The sequence below is a fragment of the Camelus bactrianus genome, chromosome 21 (genome assembly GCF_048773025.1).
Source record: "Camelus bactrianus isolate YW-2024 breed Bactrian camel chromosome 21, ASM4877302v1, whole genome shotgun sequence".
Lineage (NCBI taxonomy): Eukaryota > Metazoa > Chordata > Mammalia > Artiodactyla > Camelidae > Camelus > Camelus bactrianus.
In genome coordinates, this window is record NC_133559.1 from 10951763 (window position 1) to 10966213 (window position 14451).

A 14451-nucleotide genomic window follows, 5' to 3' on the forward strand; every position below is an offset into this window, starting at 1 on the left:
GATGTTGGGCTGTCAGGGGGTCTTCAAAAAGGTCCAGGAGCCTTGAGGACAGAAACCCCAAGTTGGAAGATCAGGGGCTGGACCTCAGGGTCACACCACCAGTTCCTTTCTGGAGCTGCCAGACCTCCATTTGCCTTGGTGTAAGGGAGCAGGTGGCTGCTGTAGAGTTGAACTTCCTGTATCTCTTCTCAGGCCTGACCTCTCTCTTCCTCTCTGTGGCCCTGGCCTCTACCCACTGAAAAACCACAGTTCACGCTGGCTGCAAGCTGCACCCTGCCCTGGGGTCAACCATCAAGCCGGGGAGCTCCACAATGTGGGGAGCAATTAGCTTAGACTTCTTCTGCCAGAAGGTTAAATCCCAGTTCAGCCACCTGCTGGGTTCTGTAAGTTACTTTTGCTCTCTTAGCCTCAATTTCCTCATCTGTACAATGGGAGGGAATACTGTTTTGTGGTGGCGGTCAAGCCCCTTTCTCCTGGATTTCCATCCCAGCGACAGACACTGTTTGCTTAATTGCTGAAGCCAGAAGCCAGTCTTTCTGGGTCCCTCTCCCCCTTTTTCCCTCTGCACAGAGTACTGAGCAATTTTGAAATCCAGTGTCTTATTTCCAACCCCGTTGGCCCTCCTTCCCCAGGCCGCTCTCACTTCCGCCTGGACTACAGCAGTAACCTCCTGGAGTCATCCTGCCTCACTCATCTGTCTTCTCCAAACCTGGACCATTCTCTACCCTGCAGCCTAAGGAAATTATCTAAATTAAAACTCAACTCTCATCTCTTCATCACCCTACTTAAAATCCTTCTGTGGCTCCCTCTGTCCTTAATGAAAGGTCTTAAATTTTTCATTCGACATTGAAGCCCCTCTGATGATGTGTGTTTCTCAGACCCACCCCTCCCACCTCTAAACACACCCAGTTCTACCGTTCAGCCCTGCACATCCCCACCTCCAGCCCATGCCACACCGCTGCTGAGAGCACTGTCCTCCTCGCCACCACTGGCCTCTCCCTCATGTTTCTAATTATCCTTAAACTCTCAGTGCAGACCTCACTATCTCTCAGAAATCTTCACTGATGCCACTAAGCACCCCCCCAACAAGGCTGGGCCAAGTCCCCTCCTGAGGGTTTTCATCTAGACTCCCTTTAGCGTGGCCACAAGTCACATGATACTACAATTGGCTCTCTGTTCTTCTAGCTCCTCCCAGGAGGAAACAGACTATATTTGCCTTGTTGACTGCTGTATCCCCTAGCACCCAGTAGATGCCTCACCTGGAACAGGTGCTAAACAAATATTTTTTGAAATAGAGAATAAATACAAAATACAGGTAAAGTTCTTAGCACAGGGACTAGCAGAAACATGGTAGTGAATTGTCAACATCACCATCATCACCATCTCCGTGATGGTTCAGCTGCACACTGAGCCACGTTTCTCTAATAGAAACACAACTCAAAATTCAGGCCCTACCAACAGTGGGGTGAGATGATGTGACAGCCCCAGTGTCTAGGGAAATGTTCGTATGGTCCCTCTCCACTCACCATCCACCAGTGATGTTGATCTGTCCCCACCCAATCCCTGGTTCTCACCCTGACTCAGGCCTCTTTGCCCACCCCCACTCCAGGCAGGAAAAGAGTAGCCCCTCCACCCCCACTGAAATTTGACCTCTGACCACAGAGCCAATGACTGCTCCTTTTCCCAGAGGGGTATCCCCCACCCTCACCAGCCAGCAGCCCCACTCCCCTGGGCAGACTGGGGTAGGGGTGTGTGTGGAGAGGATCCCTGAGATATGCAGCCTCAGCTCACCATGACATCACCACCAGCCTCTACTCCAGAAATGATCTGGGGCTGCAGGAGGTTGGTGAGTGATCTTCCCGAAGAGTCCTATTTGCGTTTCTCCAAAGGCACCTATCACTGGCTTCCTGAATTATCATGGCTCCTATCCATACTTCATCTCCCCTACAGGACTATGCACTTTTGGAGCAAAGAGATCATGTATTAATAATCTTCATGTCCCCCCTAAGGCCTGGCAGGGAGAACCCCGATAATTGTTGAATGAATGAATACATGAAAGAAAAAATGGGTGTGTGTATGAGTGTTCCCAGGCAGAATTGCCCATTTTCCACATTAAGAAGATGAGATTTGTCCTATTATTGAAAGACATTCCTCTTGACCCTTAAGAGAGTCCAGAGGCTAATACTGCCTCAGAGTCAAGAGGATCATTTTTCCTCGTCTGACCTAAATTTCCCTAGGTGCAACTTCAGTGCATTTTCTTTTAATCTACCTCCCTAGCCACTGGGACTAACTCTTGTTTCTTTGCAAGGAGACAGTCATTAATTTACCCTTTAGCCTTCTCTTCAACAAATTTAATCCCAGGCCCTGTATTGTTCCCTCCCTGGGGCCTCCTGTCCAGCCCTTTCCCTGTTCCACGGCTCCGTGGGCCCTCTGCCAAGCTCTCAAATGCCTCCCTGGGCTGCACAGGAGGAACGGACATACTGTTCTCCATGGGGCCATGTACAAATGCTCAGACACTTACGCTCTGCCTACACACACCGGACACACACCTCTCTGCACCCACAGTCCTCAGTTCTTGGTAAACACATACACAAAGGCAGCCTCCACGCACAGTCACAGATTCATCTCCTCCAACCTGCACGCCCTGAGCCCTGGTCCTGGAAGTTCTCATACACCTGAGTGTGCACAGTGCACAGAAATAGATGGCACAGAACTGAGCCACACTCTGAAGCCCTCTTCCTTCTCCCCCACCTCCTCCCGCCCCTCTCCTGCTCCTCCTCCTCTTCCTCTCTGCCTTTCTTCTCCAACTCTCCTTCCCAGTAACCACCACGGGCCAAGCCTACTTTCCCTTTACCTCCACAGTGATTTTCTGCTTCAAGTTTGAAGGCAAGGAGTAAATGAACCAAAGTTGGCTCCTATCTCCTCCTCCTGGCCTCCCATTTTTTCTGCCAAATATTCAATGCACCTTCAATTTGCCCAGAGCACACAAACCACTCTCCACTCCCTTCCCAACCTCCGTTCTGTTGTAGGGAGAACTGGCTTCTCAGGTTTTTACCTTTTGGAAATGAACAATGAGGAGCATTGGAAACTGACAGACAGCTGGTTCCATCTCAGATCCAATGACAGACTGGGTCGCTGAGAACTTGGGCTGGCTGGGCACCAGGCAAGGGGATTTGGGAGAGTGAGGGTAGTGTGACATTTGTTCATTCATTCATTCTTTCATTCAACAAATATTTATCCAGCACCTACAACATTCCAGGCATTACTCTACATCAACAAAACCAACACACGCCTGCCCTTACAGAGTGTACATTCTATGGGTGGAGACAGAAAATAAAAAAGTAAAATATATTGAGTATCAGGTGGTGATAGGAGAAAGCAGGGGAGGAGGATGGGGTGCAGACTGAGGGTGGAGTGTGCAGTTTTAAATGGAGTGGCCAGGGAAGGCCATACTTGGGAAGTGACATTTGAACAAAGACCTGAAGGAGAGAGAGGAGCGAGCCATGGTGATCCCTTGAAAGGGAGGTTGTTCGGGGCAGCAGGAACTGTCCCGCAGGCACAGAGGGTCAGGACACACCAGTGTGGGGAATGAGTTGCTAGGAGATGGCAGGAGACGTGGTGCCACTCTAATCCCAGGGCTGGGATCCATTCCGGGCTCCAGGGCCCGAGGGAGGGCCAGGGGAGATGCGAGGGGCCAAAGTAGGGACGCAACTGTGACCTCAGATGGAACAAAATGCTACAAAGCAGACAGACAACAAAACCAAATATTGAGGTGTCAGTGGAGGCCCTTTAGCTGAACCTGCAGCGAGATGGACTGAGGGGAGACACGGAGGTGCCTCACAGTGGTGATGGCTGCAGCCACGAAGATGGCTCACTGTCCTAGAGGCATTAGCCCATGTGACCTCCTTTGCCTGGCAAATAAATAAAGCTGCCTTTTCTACTTCATCCAAAACTCTGTCCTCGAGTCTCAATTCAGTAAGCGGGGTATGGAGGCTATTTCGGCAAAAATCTGGAAACAAAATGAGGGACATAATGCAGTACCATCCACCTCATGAGCCACAGTGGGAACCCGCCCGGAGAAGGCAGCGGCTCTGCCTTGGCTCTGGCAGGCTAGTCTCAGAAAGTCCTGAGGCGCGCAGCCAATATTCTATAGCTATGAATAGTTAAACCAGAGAAGGGTGCGAATGGGTTTTTTTCTTAGTTTAAATATCAGTAAATTCAATGTTGTTTCTGCAGTGACATCACTCTCCCTTACTGGCATTCCAGAAGCCTTCCAGGCAGAGATAAAGGGGTGGAGTGTCAGCTAAACCCCTGGGAATTTGCACATAGGCCGCAGCCTATCTTATCTGTGCCACAGCCCAAGGCAGTACAGCAAGCAAGCAAATATCATCTCGCCTGTGGTGTGGGGCTTAGATGGGGCGGGAGCCGCTGAGCTCAAGGCTAATGGACAGCACAGGCCTGGGGCCTGACACGCAGTAGGTGTGTCTCGGCAGAGGGAGCCACAGAGGGATGGGAGGAAGAAGAATGAAAGCTCTCTGGTTATCCACAACTGCACAATCTGTCACCCTCAGGCACAATGCTGCGGCTTTCCCCTCCTAGGGAAACAGATGCCCTGAAGTAGAAAGGGGGAGAAAGACAATGGAGGCCAGGCCCTGCGGCTGGCTGATGGGGGTGGGAGCTGAAGTGAGGGCTGGCCTAGGGTTTCTAGGAAGACACAGGGTCTGATGGGGAGGCCATGGGGTTGGAAACTCCAGGTGGAGCATGAATGTCTTGTTCGGGGTTAGGAGCGCAGGACAACCTGACCCCAAAATTATTTTGGTCCAAGACCACTCACCTAGAAGAACGGCTAGGCTCTTGCCAGCAGGCAGCTTGCAAGTGCCTGGGATGGTCAACAAGTCTTCCTCCCCTCCAGCCATCACTACCAGCTCTTTTCTGCTCGCTCCCCAGCTCACCAGTTCCTCACCATAAGCGCTGGCCTTTGGCCTCTGAGGTGGTCTGGCCAGCTCCAACAGAGGCCACCTTGCTCCACACCTGCCAGAGAGGCCTCCCACCCAGAGACTTGCCAGGACTCAGGGCTGTATGGACAACCAGCCCCACCCTGTGCAGTGGCTGGGAGCTCTTCTGGCTGGGAGGAGCATGTGGGTAGGCGAGGGCCCCATCTCCCTGTGGACACTGACCACACATCCTGCCATCATGGCTTCTAGCCCCAGGGCAGCTGTGAGGGCCTGTCTCTTCTCAACCCCAACCTACCCTCACCCAAACCAAGAGAGAAGAGGAGAGGATACAGCTCAAGTGGTAGAGCACATGCTTAGCATGCACAGGGTCCTGGGTTCAATCCCCAGTACCTCCTCTAAACATAAATAAATAAACCTAATTACCTCCCCCAACCAAAAAATAAGTAAAAATAAACCAAGAGAGAGAAAGGATGGGAAGGAAATCGAAGATGGGGAGGTGCCTGCAACCTTCCAACTCAAAGCCCTCTTTCCCAGAACCAGTCCCTGCACTTCCTCTACATTCCTCCCTTCCCAACAGTGGGCCCTGTGGCCCCAGACACAGCCAGAGTCCATCCAAAAAAAGACAGAGATGCTTTATTTAAATCAGCAAATTCAGATTCTTTAAGCCCCAGCCCATGGTGGGCAGCCCTCACCCCCACCCCTTAGCCACAGCAAGAGGAATGGAACATGAGAAGCCAGAGGGCCTCTGCCAGGGCAGGCTGCCTCAGAAGCGTGGTGAGTGTAGTCCAGCTGGGGCCAGGGTGGCAGCCGCCACAGGCCCCTCCCCGTCAACTAAGTCCCTGCAGCCACGGCTGCGGGTGAGGCAGAGTTGTGGCAAGAAGGCCATCGGGCAGCACCCCTGATCCCCCACCCCCTTCCAGCCAAGGAATGGATTAGGGCACTGAGCTTAGGGGGAGGACAGGACAGAGGACAGAGAAGAGGTATGTCAGGGCGAGGGGGGTGAACACCCCCTCCCAAATCAATTTTGGTCCCAGGGGGAAAAGAGGCCAGTTGGTCCAGTTTCGGTGGTTTTGGAGAAGGGAATGTATTAGTAAGCACAGTGGGGAGGCCACGATCGCCTCCCCCCTCAGAGGAGACAGGCCAGGCCCCCACCCTGGCAGAGGGGAGCGTTAGAGCTCTGGGGCTCTTGGGGAATGTCACTGCTAAAAAAAATATATATATATTAACCATTCACGGCGGGCAGGGGCAGGGCTGCGGGCGGGATCAGAGGATCTGGCGTGGCATCCCGTAGCCGGTCATGCCTGCCTGAGACGCCCCACGGTTGGTCCCCATCTGTAACCCAATCACATTCTTGCCCTCCTGCAGCTGGTTGTCCGTGAAGTTCCGAGGGTTCTCCTTGGATTTCCTGGGGGAAAAGGGAGGGCGGGTTAGGAGGGTGGAGGTTGCCCCAGTAAATGCCTTCCCTGCACAGAACACAGGCTTTCTGTGGGCTCCAGTGCTGGCATCAGCTCTGCCCGAGAGAGCCTTGAGCTCTCTGAAGCCACCGTCATCTCTCAAAAGGAACAGTCCTTGGCCATCCTGGGAAGGTTGCGGGCAGTGAGACAGGAACGTGGAAGTGCTTTGTAAAGGGCGTTTTCCAGGGGCGGGAATGGGCAGGGCCTGGGCTGCCCTAGCAACACCTACTTGGGAAACCAGTTGGGATCCCCAGAGAAGAGCCCATCGTCCCGGGCTACTGCCAGCCCGCCCAGGTTCATCAGGGTCCGCTGCACACAGGCCATGTTCTTTCCTGGGAAGGGAAAGGGGGTGCGTTGGTCCTAGATGCCAGGCCTCCACCTCTATCACTAAGTCAGCAGGCCCAGGCTCCTAATTCTTTTAGTCCTGGTCTCCCCACGCTTCTCCATCCCAGCTCCTCAACATGACCAACTTCTCCATTAACACACACATACACACACACAACACTCTTTGTCCTCAAGGTGCCAAAAACCTGCCCGTCCTCCCCGGAAGAGGTGGCCCAGCCCAGTGTCTGGCCCTCTGGTGGACAGCGCCCTGCCTGGCCCACCTTCCCAGAGGTCCACAGTCTGGAAGATGTCAGTGGTGTTGATGCCGTAGCGCTCGGCAGCCTGCAGGAACTGGGAGATCTGCTCCATCTGCTTGAAGGCCATGGTGGAAGCCTGGATCTTCTTCACTGGGGCCTGCCCCTCGGGGTACAGTCCGTTAATGAGCTCACACAGCACCTGGGTGAGGACAGCAGGTGTACAGAGGTGAGGCCATGCCCACCACAGATCAGAATGCACCACCCTCGGCACCAGACAAAGTGAACCAGAGGTTCCTCTTCCACCAGAGACAGCTCTGACTCTACCTGGAGTGACCCTCAGGCTCCTTCCAGCCCAGCCCCCTGCCTGAGCCCAGCGTTGCTCCAACATGCTTTTTCCAGCTCTGGGAAGGAGGATGATCACCGACTACAACACACCTCCCCTAGCTCACCCCTTAGAGCTCCTCCTCCGTGTCACCCAGGGCTTCTGATACGGGGAGGCACCCTCACACCTCCCTCAGCAGGAGGGAGGAAAGCAGGGGCCTTTTGCATGATAAAGACAACCCAGCTCAGGAACACCTGGGACAGGGGTTCCCTCAGTTCTTCAGCTGAGACAATCCCTGGGCTCCCAGACCCAGCCCCGCTCTCAAGACACTTCCGGTTGGAGACGCCCCAGCTCTCACCGTGCCATCCTTGAGCCAGTTCTGGAAGTTCTCGCGCCCGGGCTGGGGCCGGCCCACATCCTTGCGGCACTGGGTGGTGATCCACTGGATCAGGATCTGCTCCAGGTCCACATCGTATTGTTTCTCAATCTTCTGCTGCACCTCTCGGCTCAGGCCGTAGGCAGGTCCCCTGTTGGCCATTCTGAAGAGCGGTGGTGGCTGTGGGGAGCTGGAAAGAGGACACAACCAGGCCTGTGGTTAGCATTCTGCAGCCTGTTGGGTGCGGGAGTCTGCCTACAGGGACGTACACCGTATTCCCAGGGTGGGCCCCAAGGATGAGAAAAGCTGCCAAAGGAGGGAAATCTCACCTGGACCCCTGGATGGGCTAGAGTCACCCTGCTCAAACTCTGGGAGGTGTTAAGGGACCACGCAGGCATCTCTGGGTTCCCCCACTCCTAAGCCTGGTATTATTGATAGTCTAAATTCCCATTAGATTTCATTTGAACAGCTCCACTACCAGAATGAAGTGTGAACCCCCCTGGAATAGAATGTAGGGTAAATGAGGCCAGGATTGAGGGCTCAGCCCCTCATTCAGGGTGGTCAACTTTAGCAAATGCAAGCTGGTCATTCTAACCCCAGCCCTGTTTTTTCCAGCTCTGGGAAGGAGAATGACTTGGGGAGAATATGGAGTAGCTTGGGAAATCTATGCCAGGAGCTAGAAGACTCCCCTCGATCAGCCACTGGGTTTTCATTGAGCACCCACGATGCGTGCTGGGGATTGTGGAAGAGACAGAAGTCCTTGGTCCCAAAGTTGCCCATAGTGCCATCAGAGAGACAAAGTAAAAGCACATGCACATATGAAAAGGTAAGAGTTGTACATGACAAATATTAAACTACACAGTCAGACCATATGTTGTAGGAATTCAGAGAGGAGTATGGGCAGAAGCAGCCTGGAGGGCTTCCTGGAAGAGGTAGGTCTGAATAGGCCCTTAACAGATTTTAGCAGGCAAAAGGAATTTCCCATGAGAAACCAGCCAATATTCTCCTTTCCTTTCTGGAAGCTGTGGTAGGTAGAATAATTCCCCTCCTGCCCCAAAAGGTGTCTATGCCCTAATTCCCAGAACCTATGACTGTTGCTTTATATGGCAAAAGGGACTTCACAGATGTGATTGAATTAAGGATCTTGAGATAGTTACCAGGGAGAGTCCCCTGGGTCACCCAGGGGGCCCAATGTGCTCACAACAAGGCTCCTTATAAGTGAAAGAGGAAGGCAGGCAAGTCAGAGAGGGAGAAGTGAGAAGGAAGTCAAGGTTGGAGAGTCTCGGGCCGTGAACCAAGCAATGCAGGTGGCCTCGAGGAGCTGAAAGACACAAGGAAATGAAATCTCCCCTAAGCTGCTCAAAAGGAATGCAGCACTGCTAATACCTTGATTTTAGCCAGTGAGACCTCTGCAGGGTCTCTAGAACTGCAAGATATTAAATGTGCGTTGCTTTAAGTCACCAAGTTTGCGATAATTGGTTACAGCAGGGATAGGGCACTAATCCAGGAGCCTTGGAGGGTATTTTTAGGGAAACCTGGGAAGAAAGGGAGAGATGGGGAGATACGCAGGAGGGCTAGTTGGAGGACCTCGGTTAGGAAGAACTGGGTTGTTTCCTGACCACTGGCCTGGGTTGGCAGCACCTTGCTGTGGGCAGTCTGTCCCCACCCACCACCTCCTGCCTAGGTCCCGCACCCAGGGCCCTGTCCTGGGAATGCTATCCTTGCCAAGGGGGAGCCAGCACCAGAGGAGGGACAGGACCCCACTTCTGGCCCTGGCCCCTCCCTGATGGGCTTTCTTTCTGCTCTGTTAGAGCCTGTTGATTGTTCATAAAAGGGCCGCCTCCGGCCAGGCACCTGTGCTCAGGGAGAGGGAAAGGAGACACTCCCTCACGCCATATCTGGCCTTAGGCCAGGTCAGACTTAAGGGATGAAGTCACTCTGGCTCGCTGGGTCCCCCGCCCAGCAGGTTGAACAACCCCACCGCCCCCTCAATGGGCCTGGGGCAGGCCACAGGGTCAGCAGTTGCCTCAAACCCCTTCACACCTCTCAGCCGGCTCCCAGGGGCCTCAGAGGTGGTGCGGCTCAGGCCAGGCCCCTCCCCCACTCTCCAATAGGGCTGCTCCTTCCTACCGGCCTTATCGAGCTGCACATTGCCAGCAGAGATCGTCCACATAAATCAGTTATTTTTAAACCTCATTAAGAGCAACCCACCCCCACTACACCCGACCTGAAAGCTGGGCCAAAGAAATGTCAGTCTGAGCCTTGACCCACACCACCGGCCACACACACACACTCGGCGGGGGAGGGCAGGGGGCGGCTGAGGCCTGTGGAGAGCGGGAGACAAGGCTCCCTCCCCTTAGCCCAGCCCCAGCTGCTAGCCGCCACTCAGTCTCCGTGTGCCTGTGACCCTTGGCCCACAGGGCCATGGTTGGGAGACTTGGAAGGAAGGAGAGGGGGCCAGAGGCTGCTGCCACCAGTAAGCCCCCTTTTCTCAGCCTAATATCCAGACCTCACTTCTGGGAGCAGCGTCACTGTGGTCACCTGGGCCTCAGAGCTGTGTCTGCAGGGACACAAGTGGCCTGCGGCCCAGGGATCACTACGGCCCAGGGAAAGAAAGGACAGGAGAATGATCAACCCGGACACCAGGCTGAGGCCAGGAGAGCAGGCCCAAGGCCTGACCCCTCCAGTGTCACCTATGGGCAGGACAGACTCGGCCTCCCAGACCCACCTCTGGGTGAATGTTGAAGTCCCCTCCCCGACTCTGGGGCCTGGACACAGCTGGCAAGGTCACAGCCTCCAGCTGCAGTGTCTCGGCTCCACTCTGGGGCCACTGCCCTAGACCCTGAGGTGCTGGAGCCATAAGGCAGAGCTCTGGGAGAAGGCGGCCCAGCCAGGCCCAGCCAGGCCCAGCCAGCCCACCCCCACAGGCAGCTCAGCGCCGAGGGGCTGTGGCTGCTGGGGCTGGAGTGGCACCCAGGGGACCTACCCTGGCTCTCCCTTAAAGGAGGGAAGGTAGCCAGTTGCCTACTGGGGTCGGGGGAAGCTGTGTGGGAGGTGTCCAGAGCTGGGGATCCAAAGGGAAAACGACAGCTGAACAACTTGGGGGGTGGGTTGGCTGTGAGTAACCTAAGCTCCAGAGCTGCCTACAGCTGTGGGAACAGCCCTCACCCCCACTCACAAGGTTACAATAGTTGGGAAAAGGGGAGGAGCCACAAAAGGTACCCCAGCCCTTAGCCCCACCCAGACCCTGGGCTGGAAGCTTACCTCACCCCACCCTAGGCCTCCGCCAAAGAAAAGGCGGACATGGGGTGGGGGTGGGAGGATTCGAGGGCTCCTGGCTGGGGTGTTCAATTGGGAAGACAAAGGGACTCTCCATTCATTGTACAGAGAGGGCACAGGGGAACTTCTCAATTCAGAGTTGGCACTGACTATTTTGAAAGGGCAAAATGGGGGTACTTGTCCCTGAAGTGAAGTGCTACAGGGAGTAGGCAGAAGCAGGACGGTGGGGGACCCATGATTTAGGGGTCGCCTTGGGGCAGCCCCCATACTATAAAGAGTCAGTGAGCAGAAGAGAAAGCTGAAGTTACACAAACAGGAAGCCACAAGGCTTACCGGGGAGGAGGGGTATGGTGGGGGCTGTTGCCATGGCTTCTGTGTACCAAACACAGGAATGGGGCAGGGTGGGGGTACTGGGAAGAAACGTCCACTCAGCGCAGAAGGAGTGGGGAGGAGGCTCCGAGCACCAGGGACAGAAGTGCGATCCTTGGGAAAGGGGCCCCTTCTTGGCAGTTCTCAGTAAAGACAGGTGCAAAGGATTCCTCAAGGAAGCAGCTGTGAAGGGTATGGAGGGATTTGGAAGAGATGGGGAAGTTACAGGTTTGGGAGTAGAGAAGTTAGACTCAAGGTTATAGTTTAGGAGAAATGGGAACAGAAGGTACATTCTGAGCCAGAGAACCCCACACCTCAAAGTCCTGGAGAGAGAAGGGATGGGGCGGGGGAGAAAGGATTGGAAGCCAATCCCCAGGGGGCAAAAGAGGGACTGTGGTGTTGGGGGTGTGGTGAGAATTGCAGTTGGACAAAGACTATTTCTTAATAATAGGAAGGGTAGGGCCTTGCTAGCCCCACCCTACCTTGGCCTTCCCTGCAGTTTTAAGTCTTCCCCGTGGACTAGGAAGGAGAAATCACATGGGGGAATTGGAGGCAAGGAGCTGTCTGGTGTTCTAAGTCAGAAAACTAGGAGAGCCACAGGTCTCCTCCTACACCGGATCTCCACACCAGTCCATGCTCACTTCCAACCCTTTCTAGTCACAAATACCAGGTTCCCCTAGAACTACCCCGGTGTCGGCTCCAGGAGACTCCAGGAGGCCTGCAGAGCGGGGGAAGGCGGCAGTCCACTTCCGGTCCCGCTGGTCCGGCCTCCACAGCCGCCCCCCCCGCCGCCACGCCCTGGGCCGTTACTGCGGGATGAGTCACCCACCGCCCGCCGCTGGGGTGACGCAGTGGTCTGGGCAGCCCGCCTGCCCGCCCGCCCGCGGCCACCACCGACTTTCCCAGCAGCAGGGGGCAAAGGGTGGGGGCATCGGCTCCTGTAGGGGCTGGAGGCCTGGAAAGCAGCCATTCTATCCCAATACCACCTCCTACAGGCAGAGCACCCCGGGGCGCAGTCAGGGCTGCAGTCTCCCAGATGTTCGAGATCCGGAGACTCTTCTGGAGGCGACTGGACCCTCAACTCCCGCCGAACCCGGGAAGGCCAGGCCACTGCGGGACCTGCGCACGAAGCCTCCTCGTCCCAACCCGCGACTCCCGAGTCCTCTCCCAAAAAGGCTGCAGGAGGATGAACAGAAAGGACTGCCTCGGGGACGCAGAGGGCAGGTAGCACCCACACGTGCTCCTGGAACCAGGAAGTGAAGGGTCGCGCGGGAAGCCCCGGTGGCGAGGAGCTGGCCAGAGTGGGCGCCGGGACCCTGTAAGCTCCGTCACTCGGGGTCAGCCTGGTAATCCCTGATGCCCCCCTTTCCTCACTCCAGCGAGGAGCCGGAGCTGGAGCAGGCGGCTGGGGCGCAGTCCCCGAGTCCCTGCTGCGGACGGACGCCCCGTCTATGCACTCGCAACACTGCCTGACCTCATCGCTCAACAATGCCGGGTCAGGGCTGAGGGACAGATCTGACAAGCCGGGGCGGGGCAGAGCAGTCATCGGACCCTTGCCTCCCAGCCCTTGATCCCCAAGCTCACTGGAGCAAGTCTCAAGCACCGGCTTCTTGCTGTCTAGAGACCGCGCACAAAGCCGACCGCCAGACCCGCGACACGCACACTGGCCCCACCCGCCCCTCCCTCCTACTCACGGTTCACGCAGGCGGGAGAGCTGCGTACTCAAGGCGGGGGCTGCAGCGCGAGTGGAGCTCCCCGGGCCGGGCCGGGGGTTTTCAGCGCGCTCCCGCCTCGGACGGGGCGGACCAGGGGCGGGGCAAGGGCTGGGAAGGTTTAAAGGAGCCGCAGTGCAGAAGCCGAAGGCAGTGCTTAAGAGAGGGATGGGGGACCAGAACCTGGATTAAAGGATCTGAAGAGCCTGCGTCTACGCAGGCAGCGACAATGGCCTGCACTCTTGAGAACCTCTACCATCACTCCAGAGCCCATGAACTTTCTGCCTAGGTTAGCGCAAGACTGTGGGCGTTTTTATGTGGGAAGAAGCCTCTGTTTAAAAAGGGTGGTTAGGTAAACGGAGGCACAGGAAGACACCCTCCCGCCCCGCCCCCCGCCCCAACTGACTAAGGTGTGACAGTATTGAGGCTTGCAGGCCAAGACAGCTCCCGCGCGTGGTCTTACACCCCACCTTCTTCAAGCCTGGGCAGGAACAGTGAGGTCATTCCTTGCCCAGGGCCCAAGGGGCGTGATCCCTTTTGGGACTCAGGGTTCAGACTTGACTCCTTTCCACTTCATCTCCTCTGTGACCTGGTATGTCTCCTTAATCCTGGAGGAATCAGAAGAGCCACCCTCGGTGGAGGAGGAGGCTGGCAGTTCTTCTGTCTCTAAGAGTGGAGGAGAGCATCGTTTGGGGGTTGAAGGAGTGCTCCCCTCTCCCCGTTTTCAGGTTTCAGTTGAGCAGTCCCTCTGGGTGGAGTCCCAGTCCACACCCAGCAGTGGAGTTCTTCATAGATGGTAGAAGCCCCTGGTTAGCCTGGTTTTCAAGGACATCAACTAGTGTCCTCCCTCTTTTCCATTGTCCATACCCCCATATTCCAGTGATTCCCTGGGAGGCCAGTGTTTCCACTGCTCCGTGCCTTCACACAGGCTGTTCCTCTGCCTGGGAGGCTCTCCCTTCCTTGACTGACTTCTCATCTGCTCTACCCCTCACCGACTTTGTAACTTTGGGGCAAATTACTAAAGCACTCTACATATCAGTTCCCCAGTCTGTAAAATTGAGCTAGTAGTCCTACCTACCTCAGAGTTGTAGGGAATTAAATGATACATGTAAAGAACTTAGAGCATTATCTGGCACATGCTCAGTTTTAGCTATCACCATTGTTCTCACTTTGATGGGGATGCTCAGGAGCACCCATAGGTAGCATTTGTCCCAGCACAAGCTGTAAGCATTCAGTTTGCTGATTCCTCCCTTTGAGCTACCATAATAACCAACACATAGCTTTATCACAGAACTTATCGCATCATACTGTAACTATTTCTTTACTTGCCTGCTTCAACGACCAGAAAGAACTCCCCAAGGGCAAAGACATGTCTTGTAAACTTTGTACTTTCTCAGCATCAA

General features: G+C 55.2%; 1 protein-coding gene across 1 annotated transcript; it reads right to left on the minus strand.

Annotated features, from left to right (window-relative positions):
* Positions 1-5566: 5566 nt before the first annotated feature.
* TAGLN2 (transgelin 2) lies at positions 5567-13188 on the minus strand. Its single transcript, XM_010955624.3, has 5 exons — positions 13031-13188; positions 7671-7878; positions 7015-7189; positions 6639-6741; positions 5567-6360 (listed from the first exon to the last, which is right to left on the minus strand). Exons 2-5 carry the CDS (start codon positions 7848-7850, stop codon positions 6219-6221), a joined length of 600 nt encoding a protein of 199 aa, XP_010953926.2. The 5' UTR covers positions 7851-7878; positions 13031-13188; the 3' UTR covers positions 5567-6218.
* Between the last annotated feature and the right edge of the window lie 1263 nt (positions 13189-14451).

Bases quoted from the DNA above. Each gene is read 5' to 3' on its own strand.
- TAGLN2 (XM_010955624.3), bottom strand. From the start codon at position 7,850: ATGGCCAACAGGGGACCTGCCTACGGCCTGAGCCGAGAGGTGCAGCAG. The intron at 7,190-7,670 runs GTGAGAGCTGGG...GTCCTCACCCAG, and splicing joins ACTGGCTCAAGGATGGCACG to GTGCTGTGTGAGCTCATTAA. The intron at 6,742-7,014 runs GTGGGCCAGGCA...TTCCCTTCCCAG, and splicing joins GACTGTGGACCTCTGGGAAG to GAAAGAACATGGCCTGTGTG.